The following is a 26,379-nucleotide window of genomic DNA, read 5'->3' as shown; positions in this document are numbered from 1 at the left end:
GCCTACTCATACGCCCCCGTGAGAACCTCTTCAGGGACCCGTTCAGGACCACCCCGACCCCCCTTCCCCAAACCCGTTCAGGGCCCCGCACGAACTGGAGCTTCCGAAGCTGAGTACTCCCTGTCTGTCAGCCCCTCGAAGATTTACTGTCATAAACACTGCCTGCCTCGGTCACGTTCTGGGTCTTAAGTTCACTACTGGGCCTCCGTGCACACGGGGTAAGATTTTGGTACCCCTCCTGTTCGTCTGCCTCATGCCAGTTTAACCCTCCGTCCCGCTGGCAGACCCCAAGGGTGGAGAAGACTTTCTCCTTCCTATGTCCAGAGAGCCAACTTTCTCGACCTGATTTAATTCCCCCTGGATTTTTACATCATCTGAGAATTTGCTCCTCGAGCAACATGGTAACTCAAGTGTGATGAGTTCCCAGGTAACGTCTCCAGGCCTGGTTTCTCTGCCTCTGTCCACTCTCACATTCCCCTTGAGCCCCAGGCACCACTGTCTGTCCGAGCCTCTCCTGCACCCTGTGCTGGTCTCCTTGGTTACAACAAACTACCACACACTTGGTGGCTTCCAACAGCACGAATCTGTTCTCTAACCTCTGGGGTCCTAAGTCCAAAAGGAGCCCGTAGGGAATAAAATCAGGCTGCCTCACCACTGGGTCCTTCCGGGACTCCAGGGGAGAGTCTGTCCCTTGCTCTTTCCAGCTTCTGGGCACTTGCATTCCTTGGCTCGTGGTCACATCACTCCAGCCTCTGCTGCCATCGAAACCTCTGTCCCCCAGACTTTCCTTCCTGCGTCCCGTGAGGATCCCGGGATTGCTCCTTGCCATCTCCAGGTCGTGCACTCAGTCACGTCTGAAGAATCCCAGGTTCCAGGATTTGGACGTGACGTCGCTGGGGACACGGCAGCCCCCACTATGGCACTAGAGGTGCTGGTGCCCAGAACCTTCCCGCGTCCTCTTGCAGACGACCCCAGTTATCACTTATCCCAGTTATCCAGCTGCAAATCTATGGCAACCACCCCCAGATGTGTCCCTCAGCACAGACTCCAGCCGGGGCCCCAAAGGCGCATTTGCAAACCCTACTAGCTCGCCGCCTGTGTGTGCATCCCACACCCCAAATTCCGTGTCCAAACCTGAACCAGTCCTCTGTGGCTCATGCCTGATTCCCTCCTCCCCTGGCCTCCCAGGGTCAGTGACAAGATGTCCGGGAATCAGGCCAGCAGGCTGAGCCTGTCTGGCCTCCCTGCTCTGCCCAAGGAGCCCAGGACTCTCCTTCTGAAGAGGGCCCCCTTATCCTTCCTCTACCAGGACTCTGATCATCCCAGACCGTCAGGGTCTCTGTCGTGTTGATCTTGACATTCTCCTGCTGCAACCTCCTGACACACTGACCTCCAGGTCACCTTGCCTGATGGCTTCAGACTTCGGTCTTGGCCCTCCTGGAGAAGCCACGGGCCTGCTTGAGTAGGTCCTAAAGAGAGAAGAAAGGAGAAAAGGAGAAAGATGGTGTTCACATAGTAGGAACCCGAGAGACTTCCATGGGAAACAGAGTGTACATCTCCATTAAAACACCCAGAACAAAGGTCATGACGGTGGTGTTGTCTTTAGTGGGAGAGAACTGCTGTGGACACATGCTGGGCCGAGCACATTCGTGCCGAGATGGGCAGCCTAGGAGGAGACCAAGCGCCGAAACCCTTCCTCCCTCCCCTTCCAAAGGGAGCGGCGTGCACACAGGTCAGGTGCCTGTTCGGGCAGATCCGCCCGCGGACGGTGGGGGGGAGGGGGGGGGCCGCCTCCTGCACAGATCCCTCCTTGGATGGGGTGGGGGCCCCACCTCCTGCACGGGGACTCCTTGTTCACCCCACCCTGGGAGAGGCGCCCGTTCACCTTCCAGATGGAGGTCATGGCCCGCACCTGCCAGGCCTCAGCAGCCCACCAGACCACACGAAGGCAGGCGGCCTCTGAAGGTCAAGGAGAGAGCGGAGAGAAGGGGATGCCAGCATCATGAGGGGCTGATTGTAGCCGGCTTCTTCTTTCTCCACACGCGCACGCTCTTTGCCTTTCTTCCTGGCTTGGGGCCAGGGGCTCAGCCGCACGAGGCCTGAAGGAGGGAACGAATGCTTGTTTCTGACGGCGCAGGAGCCTGGCGCAAACCCGAGGGCACAGGGGCCGCTGCGGCTCCCGACACTCGAGTGGGCACTGGAGCGCGAGAGGGTTTATAGGGCGGCAGCCACGGCCCCGGGGAGCCAGAGTGTTAGTCTGGGAGGCAAGTCAGAGTCAGGGCTTCAGACCCAAGCTTGTGGGGCTCTGTCGCCGGCGTGGAGACTAGTCAGTGAGCCGTCAGACGCCAGAGGCTCCGGTAACAAGTTGCCCAAAGAGCAGCTCTCGTGGGCGTTGCCCCGATGGCGTGCGTGCTCTCCATCGATTCTGCCGTTAGAATGAGGGTGCTCGCGGTCCTGGGCGTGGCGCTGCTGGTGGCCTGCTCACATCGCCTCTTCCCCTTCATCCGGACTGGCCAGGACCTCCTCTGGGGTGAGTGACAGATGAAATACGGTCTCTTGACCTGAAGTTACCGTCCACAGTCACCGGGACAGGAAGCGCCACGGGGGACTTGGCACTCAGCCGGGGCCCCCGGGCTGCTCTGTTCGTGGGCTTTCCCCAGAAGAGGACAGTGATTCTGGACGGTAGAAGGGTTAAAATACAATTATGTCCGAGGAGTAACTCGTGTCCTCTGATTCATGATGAGAATCTCCATTTTATCTGCTCATATATGCGAGAAAAGTTTTCTTTGGGAGAAATTGCTTGTTTCTTTGCTATGAAATCACTTTTCATTAAGTAATTCTTATGATGTGTTTTCTGGATCGGGATGTTACAGTGTCAAACCCGGTTGAGAAAGGGATGGGGTGGTTAAAATGATCACAGCTTAAACTCTGCTTTTGTTTGGCTGAAAAAGAGGAAAGAAGGCCCTGAACTCCTTGAAGGGAATTTTCCCCAACACAGTGTTGGGGGGCACCTGGTGGGTGCTCCCTGGCCGCCGACCTCAGGACTCAGGCCTCCCCCAGCCTGGCTGGACTCACTGCTGACCCAGGGCCCCCTCCCCCCGCCCCCCGCCCCAGGGTGGAGGGCCCCTCTGCTGTCGGTCCACACTCCACGTCCTGCTGGGTGGGAGCTCCCATTTTCCCACTTTCCAGGATCAGGGGGCTCCGTGACCGTACTGCAGATTGCACCAAAACCCTCCACAGACTCCTTTGCCCCCTACAAACATGCCTCCACCCCAGGAGGCAGGAAGTGGGGAAAAGATCCATCACGGTTACGGCCCGTGGTGCTGCGCTTGGGGCACTGAATGCATGGGGTCTGGACGGGACCAGGAAAAATAAAACGGATTCACATGTTCAAACACCTCAAGAGGAAAGTAGTCCCACCGTGGCCTCAGTGAGTCATGCAGCCCAGTGCCCGCCTGTGACGATGCCCAGCAAGTGTCTCGTGGATTAACTAATCTGTCCTTTTATTTTGTGTCTATCAAGTCCCTCGTTCCGTAAAACCACGGTAACAAGAGTTAGAAGTCACATGGCTAAGCAGACAAAATTGTTATGCATGAGGGACGTTCAACAGAATGTAAATACGTGCACCCCATTTTTAGTTCTAGAAACCACGTTTTTAAGTATCAGGACATGGTTTCTGCAGCTTCGCAACAGCAATTTTATTATCACTTCCCCATCCTGAGAGTTTGATTTTCTTTGGCTTAAAGTTTGAATAAATATATAGATAATGCACAATGCAGCATCTGGTCAGAACGCTTACTTTGGAGGTTAATTTATGGTCAGTTGGAATATTTTGAAGCTGGCTTATTAATTATTTACAAATTACTTGCTTAGAAAATATTTCTCTCGTAACGCACCAATTTTACATTCTTTAATATGAGAGATTATTTTCTCCAGCTGACAAAACCTGACAGCTTGGAAACAAGGTCATTATTCGCTCCTAACTTTCTTTGAAATATTTTTATCGGTCACATTTCACCGGAGCCGATATAAATGATGATACAGCTCTACTTTTGGGTGAACCTGAGCTCCTACCGCAGGACTCGGGGCTTTGCTGAGCTGCCTGCCTGGGGGCTCTGTGCTGGGCACCTCTCCTTGGCGTGTGCATGTCTGGTCACCACCCAGGAGGGCCCCAGAGGCCTGTGTCCAGTGTCCAGTCACAACCCAGAGGCCTGTGTCCAGTCAAGACCCGGTCGCGGCCCGGGAGGGCCCCAGAGGCCTGTGTCCAGTCGAGACCCGGTCACGGCCCAGGAGGGCCCCAGAGGCCTGTGTTCAGTCACGACCCAGTCGCGGCCCAGGAGGGCCCCAGAGGCCTGTGTCCAGTGTCCAGTCAAGACCCAGAGGCCCGTGACTAGTATCCAGTCACAACCCAGAGGCCTGTGTCCAGTCACGATCCAGTCGTGGCCCAGGAGGGCCCCAGAGGCCTGTGTCCAGTCGAGACCCGGTCACGGCCCAGGAGGGCCCCAGAGGCCTGTGTTCAGTCACGACCCAGTCGCGGCCCAGGAGGGCCCCAGAGGCCTGTGTCCAGTCAAGACCCAGTCGCGGCCCAGGAGGGCCCCAGAGGCCTGTGTCCAGTCAAGACCCGGTCACGGCCCAGGAGGGCCCCAGAGGCCTGTGTCCATTCACGACCCAGTCGTGGCCCAGGAGGGCCCCAGAGGCCTGTGTCCAGTCAAGACCCAGTCGCGGCCCAGGAGGGCCCCAGAGGCCTGTGTCCAGTCAAGACCCAGTCGCGGCCCAGGAGGGCCCCAGAGGCCTGTGTCCAGTCAAGACCCAGTCGCGGCCCAGGAGGGCCCCAGAGGCCTGTGTCCATTCACGACCCAGTCGCGGCCCAGGAGGGCCCCAGAGGCCTGTGTCCATTCACGACCCAGTCGCGGCCCAGGAGGGCCCCAGAGGCCTGTGTCCATTCACGACCCAGTCGCGGCCCAGGAGGGCCCCAGAGGCCTGTGTCCATTCACGACCCAGTCGCGGCCCAGGAGGGCCCCAGAGGCCTGTGTCCAGTCAAGACCCAGTCGCGGCCCAGGAGGGCCCCAGAGGCCTGTGTCCAGTCAAGACCCAGTCGCGGCCCAGGAGGGCCCCAGAGGCCTGTGTCCAGTCAAGACCCAGTCGCGGCCCAGGAGGGCCCCAGAGGCCTGTGTCCATTCACGACCCAGTCGTGGCCCAGGAGGGCCCCAGAGGCCTGTGTCCAGTCAAGACCCAGTCGCGGCCCAGGAGGGCCCCAGAGGCCTGTGTCCAGTCAAGACCCGGTCACGGCCCAGGAGGGCCCCAGAGGCCTGTGTCCATTCACGACCCAGTCGCGGCCCAGGAGGGCCCCAGAGGCCTGTGTCCAGTCAAGACCCGGTCACGGCCCAGGAGGGCCCCAGAGGCCTGTGTCCATTCACGACCCAGTCGTGGCCCAGGAGGGCCCCAGAGGCCTGTGTCCAGTCAAGACCCAGTCGCGGCCCAGGAGGGCCCCAGAGGCCTGTGTCCAGTCAAGACCCGGTCACGGCCCAGGAGGGCCCCAGAGGCCTGTGTCCATTCACGACCCAGTCGTGGCCCAGGAGGGCCCCAGAGGCCTGTGTCCAGTCAAGACCCAGTCGCGGCCCAGGAGGGCCCCAGAGGCCTGTGTCCATTCATGACCCAGTCGCGGCTCAGGAGGGCCCCAGAGGCCTGTGTCCAGTCATGACCCAGTCGCGGTCCAGGAGGGCCCTAGAGGTCTATGTCCAGTGTCGAGTCACAACCCAGAGGCCTGTGTCCAGTGTCCAGTCACGGCCCAGAGGCCTGTCCAGTCACGACCCAGCCATGGCCCAGGAGGGCCCCAGAGACCCGAGGTGCAGCTGTATCCAGGCTCACTGTCTCCCCAGGTCTTTCTGTGGAAGCACTCCCCCACCCCCTCCACTGGACAGGAGTCTGGCCGATAAACACTCATGGCACACGTAGATCTGGACAGACACACTGTGGGTCAGCCTGTGACCTGTACAGTTTGAGAGACAGAAGTGAGGCCGTGGGCACCCTTGAGTCTGGACCCAGAGTAGGGTCCCAGGAGGGCTCAGCCCAGGGAGGAACAAAGTGGCACACTTTGGCAATCTCTACTGATGGAGGGGGATTTCGTTTTTGTCAAAAATACATGCACGGCCCTGTGGGTCTAAGGAACAGGGTGAGTCCCTTCTGCACACCCTGCCTGGGGTTCCTGGCGGAAGTCACCGTACCCATCGGCACGCAGAGGGGGTGCGTTTCCATCATTCCTACAAAGTCGAGACTTACGCACCTCGTCTTTACGGCCCGTGTTCGGACAAGTCACAACAGCAACAACAGACGAGATCAGGTGCATAGGGAGGCAGAGAGCTGCCTGCAGGTTGGGAGATCCAGGAATCAGCACACACGCTTAAAAAGGAAAAGTGCGCAAACTTTATTCCTGCTGATTGGGTTTCAGCACCAGGGCTCAGTAACGTGAGGACACAAACTCAGAGATGAGAACAGAACCAAGTCCTCAGAGTCGGTCGACAGTGACACGCGGGGGCCCTCACAGTTTATGGCTTCAGAGAAGGAAGACTCGACATTCTTGTCTGACCTTTTTCTTTAAATGAGCACTCTTCGGAAATGGCTAGACCTTCTTCCTGAAGGACTCCCCACGCTCCAGCTCTCTTGCGTGAGATGATTGTGTCCCGAAGAGAACTTTCCAGGGGGATGTACACCCCCTGGGAGCTGTGACTGTCCTTAGAAGGCTGGCGCCAGATCAGACGCCCCACGGAACTCTCTAGAATTCAGCTTTCAGATCTGAAAAGCAGAAGGCAGGTTCGAAGTCTCCAGGTCTGTGATGCTGGCTGAGCCCTTGTTTGCGGCCCCAGGGAGAATGCCTGAGCTCCCCTGCCTGGGGGTCGCAGCTGCACCTGCCCCACAGTGTGCTCCCCCAGACCCTTGCGGAGGGAGGGCCACCCAGCACGTGGGCTAATCGCTTCTCCCAGAACCCCAGGGATGATCCACATGGAGTTTCGCCTTCTTATGACATATTCAGAATAGACAGGGCTGGAGCGGAGGGGCAGTGGAGAGGCTGTGTGGAAGGCGCCCGTGCTGGGGTCTCCATGCTCGAAACCCTGTCGGACACCCCGGCGGGTGGTGGGAATCTGCTGGGGTCTCTGCCTTCAGGAACTTGCCATCTCCAGACCCACAGATGCTCCTGACTATGGACGCATTTATTTGTTCCTGCAAGGGAATCATTAGTTACATTTTAGGACAGAGGCCACCTGCCTGGCATACTCACCACTTTGTTTCCTAGGATATGCTGGGCTATGTCATTCCAAATACAGACAGTTACCTTTCGAAAAGTAGTTTTATTCCTGGGGCGCCTGGTGGCTCGGTGGGTTAAGTGTCCAACTCTCGGTTTTGGCTCAGGTCATGATCCCAGGGTCGTGAGATCAAGCCCCTCATCAGGCTCTGTGTTGAGAGCAGACTCCGCTCCGTATTCTCTCCCTCTCCCTCTGCCCCTCCCCTGCTCATTCGCGCTCTCTCAAAAGAAATAAACGTTAAAGAAATAAAAATAGTTTTATTCCTATAAGGTGTGTAATGTTTGAAAACATTCTGATATTCCATTTATTCTTACAAATAAATGCATTTCCTTTGATGAAGTGTTGATTGTGTGAAGATACGTTAGTAACAGAAGCTCCTTGTGTGCGTCACTGGAAGGAGCCTGTTACGTGATCATGTGGAACCTCACGTTTTAACCGGATTGGAGTCATAAACGACTCCCTCACTCCGCTGGGGATGCTGTAACAAAATGGCGCCAGCTGGGTGCCTTACAAACAAGACCCATTTACTTCCGGCGGCTCCGGAGGCCCAAGTCCCAGATGAACAAGCGACTTGGTGTCTGGTGAGACGGTTGGCTCAGCACCTGGCTGTGTCCTCGCGGGGACGGGCCCTGTGTGGTCCCTTACAAGGGCCCCGGTCCCAACTCAGGGGCTCCACCTCGTGACCTAATCACTTCCCAAAGCCCCTCTGTCCTCACACGGTCACGCTGCGGGTTAGCCTTCAGTGTACGAATTTTGAGGGGACATGAGCATTTAGACCATAGGACTTGTTAAACATTTCGAACATAAAATAAAGTGGAAGTCTTGTCATCGGAAACAGCTGGTATATTTAAGTATTTTATCTTTTGTGAAACGCACAACTTAAAATAGGAAGACATTAGGAACTCACCACATGACTGATTAGGTAACAAAGTACTCAGAGTTTTCGGAATCGGCAGTGGTGTCTGGACAAGAGAGAAAAAAGGGCGGCCAGACCGACCTTGGAGGAGGTGAGGGGGTATGGGCCCACTTGCTCCTGGCGCTCTGCTCCACGGCAGCTCTGCAGGGGGAGCTGGTGCCCACGGGGTGACCTAGCCAGGACCCCACATTCGGGCCCAGGAGCCGCGAGCTTGTCGCCGCCTCCCGTGGACTTGGTGGAGAAACTGAAGGTGGCAGAGGGTGGCTGACCTCGAATGTGGTTCACCGTGGGGCGTGTCGTCCACAGGGAAGGGCCGAGACTCTGCTGTGACCCGCGCTGTGGAAGAGAGCAGGCGCATGGTGGACGAGGCCATCTACCACACCATGAAAAGGTGGGCTTTCCGGAGGGGGCGGGAGGGGAGCCGCCAGGTCGCCGGGAGAGGGCACGGGTCTGCCGGGTTAATTTTCACCACCGGCCCAGCGTCTCCACACCTCAGGAGACCTTGCCTGTGCAAATCCACTTTCCTGGTTTCTCGGGCAAGAGCTGGAAAGACCCATATTCAGCGTCAGATTCTTCCTCCAGCACGTGGAGAAGCACAGTGACGTCCCCGGGACTCAGCGCTGCGGTCCTCGCAGTCCTGGGGGCCGGGGGCTTCTCCCTGGGGGGTGAGACTCAGCCTTTGGGGAGCAGGAGGCGGGGGAGCTGGGAGGCCGGGGCCTGGGCGGGGCTGGCAAAGACGCGCATTTGGTGCTGGATTAAGTCCACCCATCACTCTGGTTTAAGTAGTTAAGAAACACCTCGATTGTAAATATATAATTGACATCAACGTCAAAGATATCGTGGTCTCAAACGTTAGGTGTTCATAAAACACAAAACAACTAAAAAGCAGGTTTTGAGGTTGACTAATAATTATATAAACTGTCAAAATACAGAATGTCACGAGGCACAGTTGATACATTTCCAAATATCTGCTTTTCCAGCCAGAAAGGTCCCCTGCTGTCCGTATTGATAGTAAACTAATTTTTACCTCTTTTCTAAAACCTTGAGTCAAAGGGGGAAGGAAGAGAAAGCCCACTTCCCCTGCACTCCTACTCTTGCGGTGTGTCTGAAACCGCGACAGCGGTTATGGGAATGGCCGTCAGTGGCCCAGCCAGACCCTGCTTGGAAACTGGCGGAGGCAACAGATCCCGCTGAAGTCAGTGTCTGCAGCCTAAAGAGGCCGTGACGACCCCCTTGGGATATTTTATTGGAAAGATCTGCTTTTTGAGAACTCTCAAATAATGCTTTATTTGCCTACTCAAGCGGTGTGTCCTGAGGGGCTATGCTCTCCCTACTTAGCAAGGCCAGCCCTGTGCTGCTAGGGTTAGGAAGATGAATATCATCTCATGTCCACACTCCTTCTGGGGAGACACACACTTAATTCAGGGACGGGCGCACCGATCATCAAAAAAGTATCGTGGTCGATTAGCGATAAAGAATCAGCTTTGGAGGAACCGAGACGGGGGCAGGTGCAGGGCGACCTGGGGCGGAGCAGGCGCTGGGTGCGGGCGGAGAGACAAGCCTCATTCTGGACGGGGTGGTGCTGGGTGGTTGGTGCCCCTGAACTCATGCCCTTTGGGCTGGGGTGCACAGACCTTCCCCTAGTGGCCTCGCGGCTCCACTGTGGCCCCGACACTCCTGCCCTCCATTCACAAGCCTCTTCAGGCTAGAAATGCCAACATTTTCCCCCTGATGTGTATTGTTTCTCAATTAGGGTTAATGAACTAAGGAGCCGTTAATTTGCTATTTGCTTACTAATCATAGAATGAATTATTGCATTTCAATAACTAATTAAGTTTCAACAAAAATCCCCCAATAATTGCGTGGTCGCTTAGTTATTTATTATTTATGAAACGATAACATATAAAACCTGAGTTGCCTAAATAAGGTAATTTCTCAGCATATTTTATCCTGATCCTTGAAGAGCTTCTAAAGTACTCAGGCTAAGACCGTGGTTCATGTGCCACGTGAGCTCTGCCTCTTCTGTGAATTCTTCTAAAGCGAGAAGAATCCAGCTGTGGGGTCCACGGTGGTCACTGGAAGGATCACATGCCTTTAACGTCCTCATTCCACAAAGTGCACAAGCCCAGTGACTGGGGTGTGAGAGTCACCTCGGCCGCCAGGGGGTCGTCTTGTGGACCAGGGCGCCACCTTGGCCCTGTTCATCCCGAAGCAGAGAGAGAGGGACACTCAGGGAAGCAGACAGACAGACAGACAGACGGAGGGCAGAGAAGGCAGAGGAGAAAGATCCAGAGCAGGAAGGACAGTAAAGAGAGTCAAGGAAGGAAGGAAGGTCCCGTGAACTGACCAAGGGGCCCCCTTGCCCGGGGCTAGGACCCCACCATCTCAGGTCTGTTACCACATGTGTCCTGGGCTGTGGCCCCACATACTCGGGGTTATGACCCCATGGACTCAAGGCTATGACCCTGCCTCCAGGGCTGGTTGACACATGAGTGCGGAACTTGGGGCTGGAGCCCACCAGTTGGGGACTGTCACCTGTGTACTGAAGGCTATGACCTCCCATACTTTGGCTGTGACCCCACGTGCTCTGGCCGTGACCCCATGTGTTCTGGCTGTGACCCCACATACTCAGGGCTGTGACCCTTCATGCTCTAGCTATGACCCCCGTGCTCTGGCTGTGACCCCGTCTTCTGGCTGTGAACCCCCCCATGCTCTGGCTGTGATACCCCTGCTCTGGCTGTGACCCCCGTGCTCTGGCTGTGACCCCCGTGCTCGGGCTGTGATCCCTCCATGCTCTGTCTGTGACTCCCATGCTCTAGCTGTGACCCCTGTGCTCTGGCTGTGACCCCCGTACTCTGGCTGTGATCCCCGTGCTCTGGCTGTGATCCCCCCATGCTCTGGCTGTGACCCCCGTGCTCGGGCTGTGATCCCCCCATGCTCTAGCTGTGACCCCCGTGCTCTGGCTGTGACCCCCGTACTCTGGCTGTGATCCCCGTGCTCTGGCTGTGATTCCCCCATGCTCTGGCCGTGACCCTCGTGTTCTGGCTGTAATCCCCGTGCTTGGGCTGTGACCCCCATGCTCTGGCTGTGATACCCGTACTCTGGCTGTGACCCCCGTACTCTGGCTGTGATCCCCGTGCTTGGGCTGTGATCCCCCCGTGCTCTGGCTGTGACCCCCGTACTCTGGCTGTGATCCCCGTGCTCGGGCTGTGATCCCCCCGTGCTCTGGCTGTGAGCCCAGATGGCTGGGGCCAAGGTGCTGTTGGGAAGTGGCCCAGGTGAGCGACAGGACGGTGAGCAGACAGGTGAGCCCAGAGGCACATGTCAGGGAGAACCTTAGCCGCCCCCCACCCCCGCCCCCTGAGCCTCCCAAGGAGGGTCCCGAATGCCCCCAGCGCCCAATGACTTGCCTTTAAGGGCTGATGACCGTTCCCTGGCGCTCCCAGGATGCGCTCCCAGGGCCCGCGTGCCCGTGGTGGGGAGCAGGTCCTCCTGTCCGTGACACTTCAGCAGCAGGGGACCCGTGGTGCCGGGAGGCGCTGGGTCCAGGAACGTGGACCCAAGGACCCCAACGCTCATATTAGTGTAAATGGCCCGATGCTGGGGCTCACGTCCCCGGGCGCTAAATCCTCCCAGGTTGGCCTTCGGGCCACTTCCGACACTCAGTTTGCCTGGAGAAGGTGCGCCCCGGGCGGCACAGCCTGGTCTGCGGTGTCCCTGGAGCCCATCCGCTGCGGACGCTGTGGCCTTTCCGGCTCCGTGGGGGAGGCTGAGGGAGCTTCCGACGCGCCGGGGGAACCAGGGCGACACCGGGAACCGGGATCCGACGCACGGCTGATGCTGAGCCCGTGAGAGCCCCCCAGATCTGAGCTCAAAATCAGGCATGTTTTGCTGCGAATAGAGGGTAGGCGTGCCGCCTCTTCATACTTACTACCTGACTCACCTCTAGAGCTGAGGCCGTCAACCTGCAGCCGTGGTCCGGGTGTGCACTGTGACGTGCGTGAGCGACCCCCGCGACCTCACGGGGTGGCTACGGAGCGGAGGTGACAGGAGTGGAGGCGCCTCCGCAGGGAGCAGCCCAGGTGCCCAGAGGGACACACGCCCGCAGGACATCTCGTGGTTGCCACCAGCCTGTCGTGGGCCCGGAACGGCCAGGCCCGCACGCAGGGTAGCCAGCTGGAGCCGGGGCCTCGCAGGGAACAGAGAATCCCCCCGGGGGGAGGGGGTCAGCAGGCAGACCCTGGTCACAGGAGTGGGCAGCACAGGCTGGCCTGGGTGCCTTGGGGGCCGGAGAAGCAGTCCACACCGGAGGCCGCACAGCCGGGCAGGGGTGACGTGCGTCCCCGAGGAGATCTCTGAGGACCGCCCGTCCGTGGGAAGCACACGAGGGCCTGCCGCCAGCCAGAGCAGGTCTGTGTGGGGCACGGGAGCCTGGCTGCACGAGGCTGGGGCCCCGGGGCAGGGGCTGGTGTCCGGTCCTCGCTCCGAGCCGGGCCAGCCGGGTCTGGACGTGAGGACGTGTCTTGTCAACCTCACCAGAAGGGCTCCAAGGGCTTTGTCTCAGCTCTGTTGGTGAGCGCTGGGCTCCCGTCGCATGCGTGTGCATGTGTGCATATGTGTGGCATGCGTCCGTACTCTCTCAGTGAAAGCCCACTTCTGTGAATCTGTGCGTGCTCCCCCAGGCCAGCCCGGAAGGGAGCCACACCTTTGTCAGGGGTGAGGGCGTGTGTGTGCTGTGTGGACGCAGTCTGGTCCCGGGATTCCACACGAGAAGACTTACATGGGGATTGGGGCTGGAACAGCACGGCCAGGGGGTCAGCCTCAAGCACAGAGCAGCGTGTTAAAGTGCACTCTCCCCGTGAGCGGGCAGGTGCCCCGAGCGGGGACGGACCCAGGCTGGTGTGGGCTGGATGCTGTTGGGTCCCAGGCTGGGGGGCGCTGTTGGGTCCCAGCAGATGGGGTGTTCTCAACGGAGGCGCCTCAATCGTTCGGGGGACCCCTCCCATGGGATGGGAGGCGGTGTGACCGGTGCAAGCTCCCGTGGGGTGCAGCTGCCTGCGTGGGTCCCTCCCGCGAGCAGACGGTGGGCACAGCCCTTTCCTCAGGTGGCCTCTCCAGGCCGCCTGCACTGGAGGCAGCCTCCCCACCGTGGGCCATGCTGGTGGTGTCTGTGACCTTGGAAGCCCGTGCTCCAGGCTGTGGCCTGGCCCGGCTGCCGGGGGTTTGCCCCCGGAAGGTTCTGCTCACCTGTTTGCTCGGAAAGGCAGTTAAGAGGCCCCTCTGCCTTTGTTCCGGACAGTTCTCCAAGGTCACCCGCAGAGTGGCTAAGCCCTGGGAGAAACACCGCCTCCCCACACAAGCAGGAAAACTTCGATACCGTGGACGTAACAGGCAGGGCTCCTGGGGGGGCAGGGAGCCCATGTGGAGTGGGGTTCCCGGCTGAGGCTGCGAGGCCACCGCACCGCACGGGCCGCCGTCCTCCCCGGGCATCTGGGAGCAATGGGGTGCTCGTCCCCGAGGCCCATGCAGACACTACCCCAAACCCCAGGGCTCAGTACGGCACTCGTGAGTCGGCAGACGGTCCTGTGCTTACAAGCCTGGCACGGCCCTCGCTGCACCAGAGCCCAGGAGCCTGCGGGACAAAACCTCTGTCCTCACCGTCCTGGCTCGTTCCCGGCTCACGTCCCCTGGTGGGCCTTCCTCTCTCTTTGGGCGGTGACGTTGGGTCCCTGAGCACTTCTCCTCAGTCATCCTCACTCTGACTTCGTCCTCCCCTCGCAAGGACCTGGGGGCACATGGCCCATGGGACAATCCAGGGAAACAAAGTCATCTTACCATCGGCTGACCAACAAGGCAGATTCTACCTGCAACCCAATCCCCTTTGCTATGCGGCCAGGCGTGTTCACAGGCTCTGAGGACTAGGGTGTGGACATCTTTGGAGGGCCCTTCTCCTGTCCACACAGAGTCTCAGGGGGACCCAGAAAGCCTGGCACTGATACCATTGTGTCTGGGGGCTCGTGGCTGGGGCCAGGGTCCCTTCTCTGGGGCCAGGGTCCCATGTTTGCAGCTTGGTCCGGTGTCCACAACTGGAGTCCTATCTGGGGCCAAAGTCCCCTGTCTGAGGCCAGGTTCCTGTGTCTGGGTCCAGGGTCCCCTGTCTGGAGCCAGGGTCCCCTGTCTGGGGCTGGGAGTCTTGTTTCTGGGGTCAGGGTCCCCTGTCTGAGGCTGGGGTTCCCATGTCTGGGTCCAGGGTCCCCTGTCTGGGGCTGGGAGTCTTGTGTCTGGGGCCAGGATCCCCTGTCTGGGGCTGGGAGTCTTGTGCCTGGGGTTACAGTCCCCTGTCTGGGGCCGGGGGTCCTGTGTCTGGGGCTGGGGTTCCTGTGTCTGGGTCCAGGGTCCCCTGTCTGGAGCTGGAGTCCCCTGTCTGGGGCTGGGAGTCTTGTATCTGGGGCCAGGGTCCCCTATCTGGGGCTGGGAGTCTTGTGTCTGGGGCCAGGTTCCCCTGTCTGGGGCTGGGGGTCTTATGTCTGGGGCTGGGGTTCCCGTGTCTGGGGCCAGGGTCCCCTGTCTGGGGCCAGGGCCCCCTGTCTGGAGCCAGAGTCCCCTGTCTGGGGCTGGGGTTCCCATGTCTGGGGCCAGGGTCCCCTGTCTGTGGCTGGGAGTCTTGTGTCTGGGGCCAGGGTCCCCTGTCTGGGGCTGGGATTCCGTGTCTGGGGCCAGGGTCCCCTGTCTGGGGGTCTGTGCAGTATGCAGGCCAGTGTCTCAGCTTCTATGAAAAGCTGGATCCCCTCAAGTGCATGATGCCATCATGTGGTTAAAAAACACACTGGCAGGTCTAAGCACAGCTTTTTTATATTAAAGTTACATGTCAGATACCTTTATATGTGCGTTCGGGTATCTCTAACATACACATTGCAGATGTGTGTGACTTTTGTGTCCCAATACCGGGTCCTTCTCTCGCTGGCTGTCGGCCTGAGGCCAGCTGCTCTGGTCTCATGGGCATAATTGCAGAATTTATCCCCTGAGCCTCTGTGAGGAATTACTGAGAAGAAAGTAGTACTTAGCACGGCGCCTGCCACACTGTTTTCACCCAGGAAGCCCTGCCCGTTTGTGCTTATTATTAACAAATGGAACACAGAGGTGGCCCACTGGATGGCCGCAAGGGGGATGACTGAGCGAGAATTTGGCTGTTTTTCACCAAGGCCTCAGCGTCGGGCCTTCCTGCCAGCTCCTGCTTCCACCTGGGGCCGCATGATGCCACTCTGCAGGAGCCACCAGTCGAGGGCAGCTTCGGCACAGAGGCCAGCCCGGCCCCCCTGCTCCTGGGGCCCTGGCCCCCAGATGCCGTGGGCAGAGGGGCCGCACTGACCCCCTGTGGCCGGGGCTCCCGGGATGTGAGAGGCCAGGAAGGCCAGCTGCCGGCAACACCGATGGCACTTCGCGTTAGGGTGATTTCGGTTCGAGAACAAAGGGCGTGTGGCCGCGTCGTGCCCTGTGGCGGCTGATTCTTGGCCCCGGGACCTCGCAGGGCTGCAGGCACTCAGGGCGGCTCGCTCACCGGCTGGAACACGGCAAAGGCATCTCAGGATCTGGGGGAGAAGGTGTATCTCACACATTGTCGCACAGGCCCTGTCCCCTGGCTAAGCCCTGACTCCCGGCGAGCAGCGTGTGTATCAGCCTGACCTGCAGCCCGCACGGTGCTGGCCGTGTGGTGCTCCACAGCATCCGCTGAAGCCATCAGTGATGGCCGATGAACACGGCCACAAAAGAGTAACCAACCCCGAGTCTCCTCTTGTGCGCAGAGACCTCAGTGAACGAGAGAGCCCTTCTCCATCACAGCTGCTGTCTTTTTCCAAGCTCCCCGAGCCAACCAGCCGCGCCGTCTCCCGAGCGGCTGAGATCATGGAAGCTTCCGTGCAGGCCATGAAGACAAGAGTCTACGGGAAGCTCAGGCAATCTCAGCCTCCCACTGGTGAGCTCCCCGAGGTGCCCCCCACCCGGAGCCGCGGCCCCCGAGGAGCAGACCCCAGGCCTGTGTGGGGACTTCGAGGGCACTTCTCACTCCGCTGCACACATACGGGGTCCCCGCTCACTCCCAGGACCGACACTTGGCTCTTAAATAAACAGGTTCAGGCAGACATCACGTTGTGTCTGCGCTGGCCTGGGAGGTCACTGTTGCTCTACCATCCGAACTGAACCTGCCAAGGAGCTCAGCCTCCTGGGCGTCCCGCGTCATGGTGGAAGGAGTGTGGGGAGGTCCACAGACCTGGTCAGAACTCGGGGAGCTCCCAGGAGCTCAGGGGCCAGCAAGGACGGTGAGTCATTGCCTGTTACTGGCTCAGAGCCTTGGAGAACCAGGGTGCTCGACCCTGAACTGGGCACCACACTGGCTGCCGGCTTGCCCGGCTGTTGGCAGAACAAAATAGACTTGGGCTCAAGCCGCATCGGGTGAAAGCACCCTGTGGGTGCAGGGCCCTGCACTGATGGCCGTCGTGACCACGGGCACATTTGTGAGCCCTGGGGTGGGCAACTAGAAGGCAGGATTTTTAAGAAACAAACTTACCCAGACTTTTCCAGTGTGGTGCCGTGAGCTACTGGGTCCCTTAATCCGAACTGGCTGTAGACACTTAACCTGAAGTGGTTAGTTAGTCTCTACAACAAGACAGGCTTGGCTGAGTCGGGACTCACCGGAATTCTCAGACAGTACACTTACCAGGTTCGACTGACTTCATGGCAGCCAAAGATTCTTCTGACGTGGTTTTGTGTCGAATCGTGGGGCTGAGTGAGGGTTCTGAGGGCTGTAGGCCCCATCCCGTCCCCAGAGCCTTGCTCAGCCGCGGGGTGCAGGGGTATCAGGAGACAGGGCAGAGGGGTTTGGCCCAGGCCAACATACAGAACTGAAGAACCCATTAATTTAGGGAGTTTCCTATGGTTGCCATTGTCAACAGCGTGGACAGGTGTAGACAGTGTAGAATGTGGGAAAAGTAACTGAGGCCACGCAGCCTCTGGGACCTCATCAGCGCGCAGTGTCCACAGCTACTTGCAGGCGCCCTGCTTCCCGCTCTTTGCGCACGCTGGTTCCGTCCGTCAGCGCAGCTGCGATCGTGGTTCTGTGCAGCGGGCTTGGTCACGCTCCCCACGCCAGAGCGCTTCCTGTTCTGAAGGCTCTGTGCTCATGTCGTAAGCCACACACGCTCCCGTCGGCTGAGCAGAAAACGTGGTCGGAGGGTCACTGGGCCGCAGGGACTGCTCGGTGCACGTTGATGGTCAGGAAGCCGGTGTCATTTCTCCCCAGTTTACAGGGTGCATTCCTCCTTGTGTTTCTCTGCTGAATACCTCAGCTTCACGGGTGTCTGGTTAGTCGGCTTATTAAGGCGTTATGTTGAAGATTGGTACAAACCCTCTTGGAGAAGTGGCCAGGGATCCCTTCTGCGAGCAGACAAAGCAGTCCTTGCTTTGATTTGTTCAATAAGCAGCAACAGAATTGGGGAGAAAGTGAGTAAATAAGAGACAGGTTTCTGGGCCCTTAATCTAGAAAGATTCGGGAGAAGGGATCCAGAAATCAGCGCGCAGAGAAAAGAAGGTTCTGTGGGTGGACACACGGATGCTGCGGGCACACCTGACCAGGGCAGGCTTGGAGGAGGGACAAGGACTGCGCTTGGCTATCTTCCATCACCGCGAGGGTGTGACAGGCACGTCGGGGAGGTGACCCCACTAGGTGGCTTGTGTCTGGGGGCTCGGAGCTCTGACTTGCTTTCCCGAACGATCACAAAGCAAAAACAGGTTTTAATAGGCCACCTGCTGGCGGTGAGAGGCTCAAGGGGATTGTTGAGAGAGCGGCTGGATTCGCGGAGAAGGAAGCCCTTGCCCCAGCGAACAGCGTGGCTTCCGTGTGAGCCCGAACACAGGGGTCACAGACACCCTGAGAGTGTGGGATGGTGCCCACCGCACGGTAGGCTTGCCGTTACAAACGCGTTGCTGTTTCTCCTCAGACGTCCTACCAGAAGACGTGCTGAGCACCATCGCGAACCTGTCCGGATGCCTGCCTCACATGCTGCCCCCCACGTGTCCAGACACCTGCCTGGCCAACAAGTACAGGCTCATCACGGGCGCCTGCACCAACAGGTATTTCCTTCCGGTTTTCTCAGCTGGATTCCGACACGATGAGCGGCCCTCCTGAGGGAGGTGGCAGACCACCTGGGGTCGTCTCCGCCTCTGAGCGCCGGATCTCTCTACCCTCCACCACCTCACCTGCCCACCCGTCCACGGGTGTCCCCTGGACGCCACCCCCGTCCCATCTACCAGCGGCCCCTGAACCTGGCCCCCACCCTGTCCACGGGTGTCCCCTGGACGCCCCCACCCCGTCCACCGGTGTCCCCTGGACACCTGCCTGCAGGACCGGTGCGGGGACGCCCAGCCCCTGGACAGCAGGCCCCACAGGAGGGTGGGGGAGAGAGTGGCACACAAGCACGGGGGACAGTGGCGTGGAGGGGAGAGAGCAGGGGAGAGTGTGACGGGGCTGGGGAGGCCCAGGAGCCACGGGTTCAGCTGAGACCAGAACCCGGAAGCACGAGGGCCGAGGGCGGTTCCGTCAGGCCCAGACGCAGGGCTGGGTCACGGGCGGGGGAGGAGAGCAGCCGCCAGGCACCGGAGGGCAGCACCGCTGCGGCCTGGCCCCGGGGTGGGGGCTGGGAGAAAACGGCCGTCGGCCATGCGTCTGTTCGTTCGTTCATTCGTTCGCTCGTTCGTTCCTTGTTTATTCAGAACACTTTGAGCGCCCAAAGAGCCAGGCGCTGTGACACATGCTGGGGGATGTGACAGCCACGGGCCCCAGTGGGTCCGGCGTAAACAGGAACAGCTCCCATTTTTAATACATGAAGGAAAGGAAATGGGGACACCCACGTGGCTGGTCAGGCAGGGGCCGTGCACACGGGGCTGCTGCCGGAGGCAGAGGGTGATGCCCGTGACCCAAGCCATCAAGGACGACCAGACGCTCGGCGTCCCTCCCCGACTCTGCACGCCACTGAGGGCGTCCCTGGGCCCCCCCCCCCACCGTCCCCCACCCCAGGAGGGCCTGGGCCTCTCGCCTCCGGCTCTGAGGCTCCTTCTGTGGGGGCAGGGCCCCCCTGGGGAGCCCTTGCCAGCTCCATCCGGGGGGGTCTTGTCTGGCGCCTCTCCTGGCCGCACCTCTTTCCTCCGTGACGCCCCGGCTCCTGCTGGCGCTGGCTTTGCCTGGGGTGCAGGCTGCGGAGGGTGGGAGCCTCCGTGACGCCCGGGCCGGTGAGTCCTCAGTGTACACGGGAGACACCGCTCATGGCTGCTCCGGGGTGCACGTCTGTGCCGCAGAGACCAACACGCGTGCGCTCACACGGGCCCCGGGTCCCATCAGCTCCACGAGGCTTGTGCGGCCCCCCCCGGGCGTGATGCACACGGGTGTGTTCACACCCGGGGAGTAAAGGCTTAGCAGCTATTTCTTTCTGATCCGTATTTTCTTAACTGGGAAAGCGTATTTTCCTTTTGGGTACTTCTGGTTATTTCGCTGAGTTTCTACATCTTTTATCTCAGTTTCGAAAGCAGCTTTGTCGTCAGCAGGAAGCCGGGACTGCTGTTCCTTCGAGGTTCGCCGGTGGTCAGACTTCCCTACGAGGTGGCAGAGTTAAATCGCGGACGTGTTGGCCGTTACCAATGTCGTGCTTCCCATTCGTCCTAAATTTTGCCAGTGCTTCTTTCCGAGCTCTTGGGGTTTGCTTCCTGCTGCGGTCTTTCCTCCACACTCGAACTCGGACACGCAGCGGGCGTTTTTGCTTCCCTTTTTCTTCCTTAACCAAGTCCCTTCTTATCCTATAGCTGCTGCCAGGCAGCGAACAGCGGTGCTCTGGGCCTCCTGACGGCGGTGCGGTGGCCAGAGCGACCTGGGATTTAACCGTACAAATTCCAAGTCTCCACACGGTGGGTTTAAAAACTCTCCACTTGTACTGGTTTTCTCACAGTGTAGACCTCACGTGTGTGGGGCGTGGCTTCTAACCTTCCTTTTCCCTCTGCTGAGAATATCCCAACTGCTGGGCTGCGTCACGTGAAATCAGCCAGCCGAAGTGGAGAAGGATGTCTACGGTCTCTCTTCTGTTTGTGTGACCTCATCGGTGCCACAAGCGTATTGCTCACGAGGAATCGAGTGCACGCCCGTTCATGTGGCCCTTCTCTGCTCTCAGCTGGTCCTCGGGCTCCGGCAGCCACCTGGGTTCCCCGCATGTGCCGGTGTGGGCATGGGTGCTGCTTGTGTCTCCTATGGTAAATCGAAACATGACACGTAGGACGTCAGAAATTCACACACGTGCTGTCCGGCTCTGGCTGCTGCGTGCAGCAGGGACCACCTTGATGACTCTCGGAGGCATTCCGGGCTCTATTTCTGTATCCATAAAATGGGAATGATACTGGCAGGGCTGATTTTGAGAGACGCGTTTCTAGAGGTCCCTGCATGCAATCTACAAGCTCGAGGACAGTAGGTGTTGCCGTGATTGTTACCATGAAATGACCGTTCCACATGTGACCAGTTGGCTCTGGCCAAGGGCACTAGCCACAGAGGGCCAGAAACATCCTTCAACGTGAATTTTCCCGAGAGCAGGGGGGAGGCCCCTACAGCTGTGATGTATACTGCTTCTCAAGGTGACAGCAACACTCTTCACGGCTCAGGCTTGGTTAATGTCGAGTTAAAGATGGCAGCCAGTAAACCTAGCCCTCAGCCTCTCTAACCATCCGGCAGAGGTGTGGAGATTGCAGACGACGTTTCCATCCACACGGTGACAGAGACACAGCCTGTTACTGGATTCGTCTGCTTAATTCCCAGGCCTGCCGGATGTGCGTCCTACACACGGACGTACAGAGAGGTTGGGATCAGGTTTGCAGGTCGTCATCCTACCAAAGGCTGGCATGCCAGTCTCCTTTACGTGCTAATTCTGCACGAAGCTTCATCCATGGAGACTTTCTCTCCTCAAAACCCGTGAATTCATAGAGGAAACAATAAACTCTGAAGGCGAAACTTGATACATACATTGAAATTATAGGAAGAACCCCTAAATGTACCTAGGTTTAGTATATATTCTGGTGTATATATAATTCTCTGTATTAATTTGCCAAAAAAAGTTGTCAAAAACCAAATTAAGTGTCGGACCTGGCTTGCCAACATATGTGGCTGTACGAACGCCAGGCATCTGAGGACTCACGTCCCCAGGGCCCTTTTCTTCTGGCCATTTGCTTTGGGGTCATTTTCACACTCACTTTTTCTTCTCCTTTGTGTTTGGACCGAAGGCACGAAATTGCCCAGCGGAGGTGAAACCTTGAGGATCTCAGCACACTGAGGGAGCTGTTTGTGTCACATTCACACCATCCTCTCCCTTAAACGCCTGCATTTATCTGCTTGAAACCAGCTGTTAGATGGGTCAGCGCCCGCGCTGTCCTCAGATCCTTTACTGATATTGACACTTGAATCCAAACAAACCCGAAACGGAACAGCACCCCTGACAGGCACAGGCCACCCCCCGAGGCCCCACGGATGCTTGTTAGTCTTTAAGGAAAAGTAGACGGTGCTGGTGTTGGTTTCTTGATGAAATATCGAGGAACACAACGTAGGCACAGATGTCTCCACGATAAGTAAGGTTTCCAGAGTTTGGGGAACACATTGAGCGCGTACCAATTACGGAAAAGCCTGTTCCTCCGGGAAGGTTCAGTCGTGCCCCCTCCACGGCCCGTCTCTCACGCTCACGGGTCTTTGCTGCCGCCGATCGGGGAGCTCCAGCAGGGGCTCCCGCACCGCAGGCCGAGATGGTCATGCTTCCAGGCCGGCCGGCAGGGCACCAGGCCACATGGGGTGTGCAGGTCAAGTGCACACCCTTGCTGAGTGTCCACAAAGGCACATGAGTGCCCCCTGGGCGGCCGTGATAGCCCACAAGCTACTGAAATAGAAAAGTCACTCTGCACAAACATCGCAGCCTAAGCAGTTAACGTCTCATTCACATCTTCTTTCTGCCCGTTGCTTCGCTGGATTATTTGTTTTTCGGGTGGAAGTTTGGTGAGTTCTTTATAGATTGTGGATACTAGCCCTTTGTCCAATATGCCATTTGCAAATATCTTTTCCCATTCCGTTGGTTGCCTTTTAGTTTTGTTGATTGTTTCCTTTGCAGTGCAGAAGCTTTTTATCTTCATGAGGTCCCAATAGTTCATTTTTGCTTTTAATTCCCGTGCCTTTGAGGATGTGTCAAATAAGAAATTGCTGCAGCTGAGGTCAGAGAGGTTTTTTCCTGCTTTCTGCTCTAGGGTTTTGATGGTTTCCTGTCTCACATTCAGGTCCTTTATCCATTTTGAGTTTATTTTTGTGAATGGTGTAAGAAAGTGTTCTAGTTTCATTCTTCTGCATGTTGCTGTCCAGTTCTCCCAGCACCATTTGTTAAAGAGACCGTCTTTTTTCCATTGGATATTCTTTCCTGCTTTGTCGAAGATTAGTTGGCCATACTTTTGTGGGTCCAATTCTGGAGTCTCTATTCTATTCCATTGGTCTATGTGTCTGTTTTTGTGCCAATACCACACTGTCTTGATGATTATAGCTTTGTAGTAGAGGCCAAAGTCTGGGATTGTGATGCCTCCTGCTTTGGTCTTCTTCTTCAATATTACTTTGGCTATTTGGGGTCTTTTGTGGTTCCATACAGATTTTAGGATTTGACCAACAGGCGCACGAAAAGATACTCAACATCATTCCTCATCAGGGAAATACAAATCAAAGCCACACTGAGATACCACCTCACGCCGGTGAGAGTGGCTAAAATGAACAAGTCAGGAGACTGTAGATTCTAGCGAGGATGTGGAGAAACAGGAACCCTCGTGCACTGTTGGTGGGAATGCAAACTGGCGCAGCCGCTCTGCAAAACAGTGTGGAGTTTCCTCAAAAAATTAAAAATAGAACTACCCTATGACCCAGCAGTAGCACTGCTAGGAATTTACCCAAGGGACACAGGAGTGCTGATGCAGAGGGGCACTTGTACCCCATTGTTTATAGTGGCACTTTCAACCATAGCCAAAGTATGGAAAAAGCCTAAATGTCCATCGACTGACGAATGGATAAAGAAGATGTGGTTTATGTATACGATGGAATACTACTCGGCAATGAGAAAGAATGAAATCTGGCCATTTGTAGCAATGTGGATGGAACTGGAGGATATTATGCTAAGTGAAATAAATCAGGCAGAGAAAGACAGATATCATACGTTTTCACTCATATGCAGATCCTGAGAAACTTAACAGTGGGGAGGGGAAGGGGGGAAAAAGTTACAGAGAGGGAAGGAGGCAAACCATAAGAGACTCTTAAATACTGAGAATAAACCAAGGGTTGATGGGGGCTGGGGGAGAGGGGAAAGTGGGTGATGGGCATTGAGGAGGGCACCTGTTGGGATGAGCACTGGGTGTTGTATGGAAACCAATTTGACAATAAATTACAAAAAAAAAAAAAAAATCTCATTTGTAACTGATTGAAAGAGCACCCCTCCAAGCCATTCTTCATGGGATTCCAGTAAAGAGAAACCAACTGTAACAAATCTGACAACTTATTGGAGCGCACACCAATCTCCCCACGCTGACTTATGGCAGCTAATTAAACGCATTGCTGTCCCGTGTCGCTCTGCAAATCGAACCACTCCAGTGTGCTGGAGATCAACGAAGGACTGGTGATCAAATTATCCCCACCCACTGTCCCTGCAGATACACAAAAGTGCCCACCCCGCCTCCTGCTACGTGCTCCCGAGGGTTCCCGGGTAAGGCAGCCGCGATGCGATGGACGCAATAAGACCCTTTTCCCTAAGTCAGGAGCCATGTGGCACCATCAGGAGAAGCTGCGTTCAGTCTGTCCTTCTGATGTGCTGACTCCATTGCCCAGATCAGAAACCACTCGCAGGAGCTCCCGGTTCTCTTCCCTCTTAGAGCATCGGAATCAGTCACGTTTATGTCAGAATGATCCACATACACGATGTCCTTAATAATGATGATTGTGTCAGAACACAACTAATTTTTAAATACGTCTCTTTCTAAACACTCCACAAACTAAAAAAACCACTCAGCGTGTCACGAGTCTCGTAGACTTTGCTCCTTAGGTGCTCCAAGTGCCTCCACATCAGATGCACGAAAGGATCGTTGAAGTCTAGATCCCAATGTTTGCCCACTCAGGTCCTTCTGCCATGTGACCTCCTGAGCCAGATGCTTGCCTACTGCCTTCAAATGGCCACCTTGCTCATTTCTCTTGCAGAGAGCACCACAGGGCCGCCCCAGATGCCGAGTGACCCCACGTGGATTTGGTTGGTACATGCCAAGGGAGCATGAACAATTTTATACCCAAATTAGCCATTAAAAAACAAAGAACAGATTTTTCTGTAACAGAAAATTCCCATTTCCTTTTGCTCTTTGAACCAGTGTTTCCATTCTAATTCATCTATCACTTTTCCCCAGATGTAGGCTATCTCATGATTCGAAGCCTCACATTTGTTTCCGCAGAGACCATCCCAGGTGGGGAGCCTCCAACACAGCCCTGGCCAGGTGGCTGCCCCCCGCCTACGAAGACGGCATCAGCGAGGCCAGGGGATGGAACCCCCACGTCCTGTACAACGGCTTTCCACTGCCCCCCGTACGTAGCTCACAGCGCCGTGTCCCCACGATGCTCCCTGGCCACCTGCCACCTCGGAGGAAGCCAGCCTGCTCAGGGCAGTGGGCTCGGAGAGTCCCCGTCCACCCTCACGACCCCTGTGCTCCAGAGCACAGAGAGACCCCAGTCACCAGCCAGGGGGCACAACAAAGCAGATTTAAGTTAAAGTTCCTCTGACTCTCTGCTCGTCACCTCATTTCAGTATTTGAAAGAAATCCTCTATGCATGGGCAGAGGAGGAGGTGTATTCAAAGATTCTTAAAGTTACGTAATTCATTCATTCATGCAAAACCATGGATGGTTGCCGCTTTACTCCCAGAGGCAAATTATTTGCTAAGCAAACTCATATCCAATCCACTGATCAATTTGGTTAAAAAAATGGATATTTGACCCTCAATTTGACTACTTGCTGCCATGAACAAACCAGTCTGCTTGGTCCCGTCCTGTATGTGACAGTGGAATTCTCCAGAAACATAAAAGGGATGCCCTGTTTAGTGTGAGAAGTCAGGATGTGACCACGCCAGCTTGGGGACCGCCACCCCGTCCCCAGGCTCCCCTACGGAAACCAACAGCTTCCCTGGGAGGTCTTCCGTTGGCTGACAGGCAGGAGGACAGGAGCCGCCTGGTGTCAGAGCCGCACCGTGGGCTCCCTGCGGTTGGCACAGGCCCCTCTGGGTGTGCTAACCCGTACTTTTCTGCAGGTCACTTGCAGCCTCCATTCAGCTGCCTGGGTAATGAGGTAATAACACCTTTCCTGTCCTGCACTAGCTGCCAGACCTGTCGGAGCCCTGAGGCTTTCTGAACTCTCAGTGTTAAGAGCAACCCCGCCAGAATTATACAGCTACTCAGGTCAGAGCTCAGGTACCTTTAATGGGATGTATTTATCAGTTTCCTGCTGCTGCTGTAACAAGTTAGCACAATTTTAGTGGCTTAAACTACGCAAAGTTACCAGAAGTCTGACATGGGTCTCACTGGCCTCCAATCCAGGTGTGGGCGGGGCTTCGTTCCTCCTGGAGGCTGGGGTCTGCTTCTTGGCCCCCTGGATTCCAGGGACACTGCCTCCTTGGCTCTTGCCCCCCCAAAGCTGCATCCCCTCTGTCTACGGTCAGGAGAAGCTCTCCGATTTTAAGAACCATGTGATTGCATGGGATCCACTTGGAAACCCAGGGTAGCCCCCTGTCTTGAGGTCCTTACAATAATCACATCCACAAAGGTGTCAACAGCCCTCCGTGGCCCTGTCCTCTGAGTCATGACCTCTGTCACACCAATGGCTAGATGTGTAATAAATTACCTAATTTAATCCCCACAATGGTCCTGAAATATCAACATTTCATACTCACATACAGATAATGAAACTAAGACTCAGGGCAGTTAACTAAGGCCCCCCAATCACCACAAACCAATGCATTATGCTGAAGGCAGCCTGGATGTGTCCACCCACCCTAATGCCGCAGACTCGAACTTCTGAGCGCCAGCCATCCGTGA

General features: G+C 56.9%; 1 protein-coding gene across 1 annotated transcript in view; it reads left to right on the top strand.

Moving 5' to 3' along the window:
• Window positions 1-1,891: 1,891 nt before the first annotated feature.
• TPO (thyroid peroxidase) overlaps window positions 1,892-26,379 on the top strand; it is a 36,057-nt gene continuing 11,569 nt past the window's right edge. Inside the window, exons 1-5 of the mRNA XM_045447896.1 lie at window positions 1,892-2,530; window positions 8,524-8,608; window positions 16,020-16,189; window positions 18,210-18,342; window positions 24,748-24,877. Of these exons, the coding sequence (XP_045303852.1) occupies window positions 2,401-2,530; window positions 8,524-8,608; window positions 16,020-16,189; window positions 18,210-18,342; window positions 24,748-24,877 (648 nt within the window). The 5' untranslated portion in view covers window positions 1,892-2,400. The remainder of the gene's footprint in view (window positions 2,531-8,523; window positions 8,609-16,019; window positions 16,190-18,209; window positions 18,343-24,747; window positions 24,878-26,379) is intronic.

This window comes from Leopardus geoffroyi, chromosome A3 (assembly GCF_018350155.1).
Source record: "Leopardus geoffroyi isolate Oge1 chromosome A3, O.geoffroyi_Oge1_pat1.0, whole genome shotgun sequence".
Taxonomy (NCBI): domain Eukaryota; kingdom Metazoa; phylum Chordata; class Mammalia; order Carnivora; family Felidae; genus Leopardus; species Leopardus geoffroyi.
The sequence above is the reverse complement of the archived record's forward strand: the minus strand, read 5'-3'. Positions and strand labels throughout refer to the sequence as shown.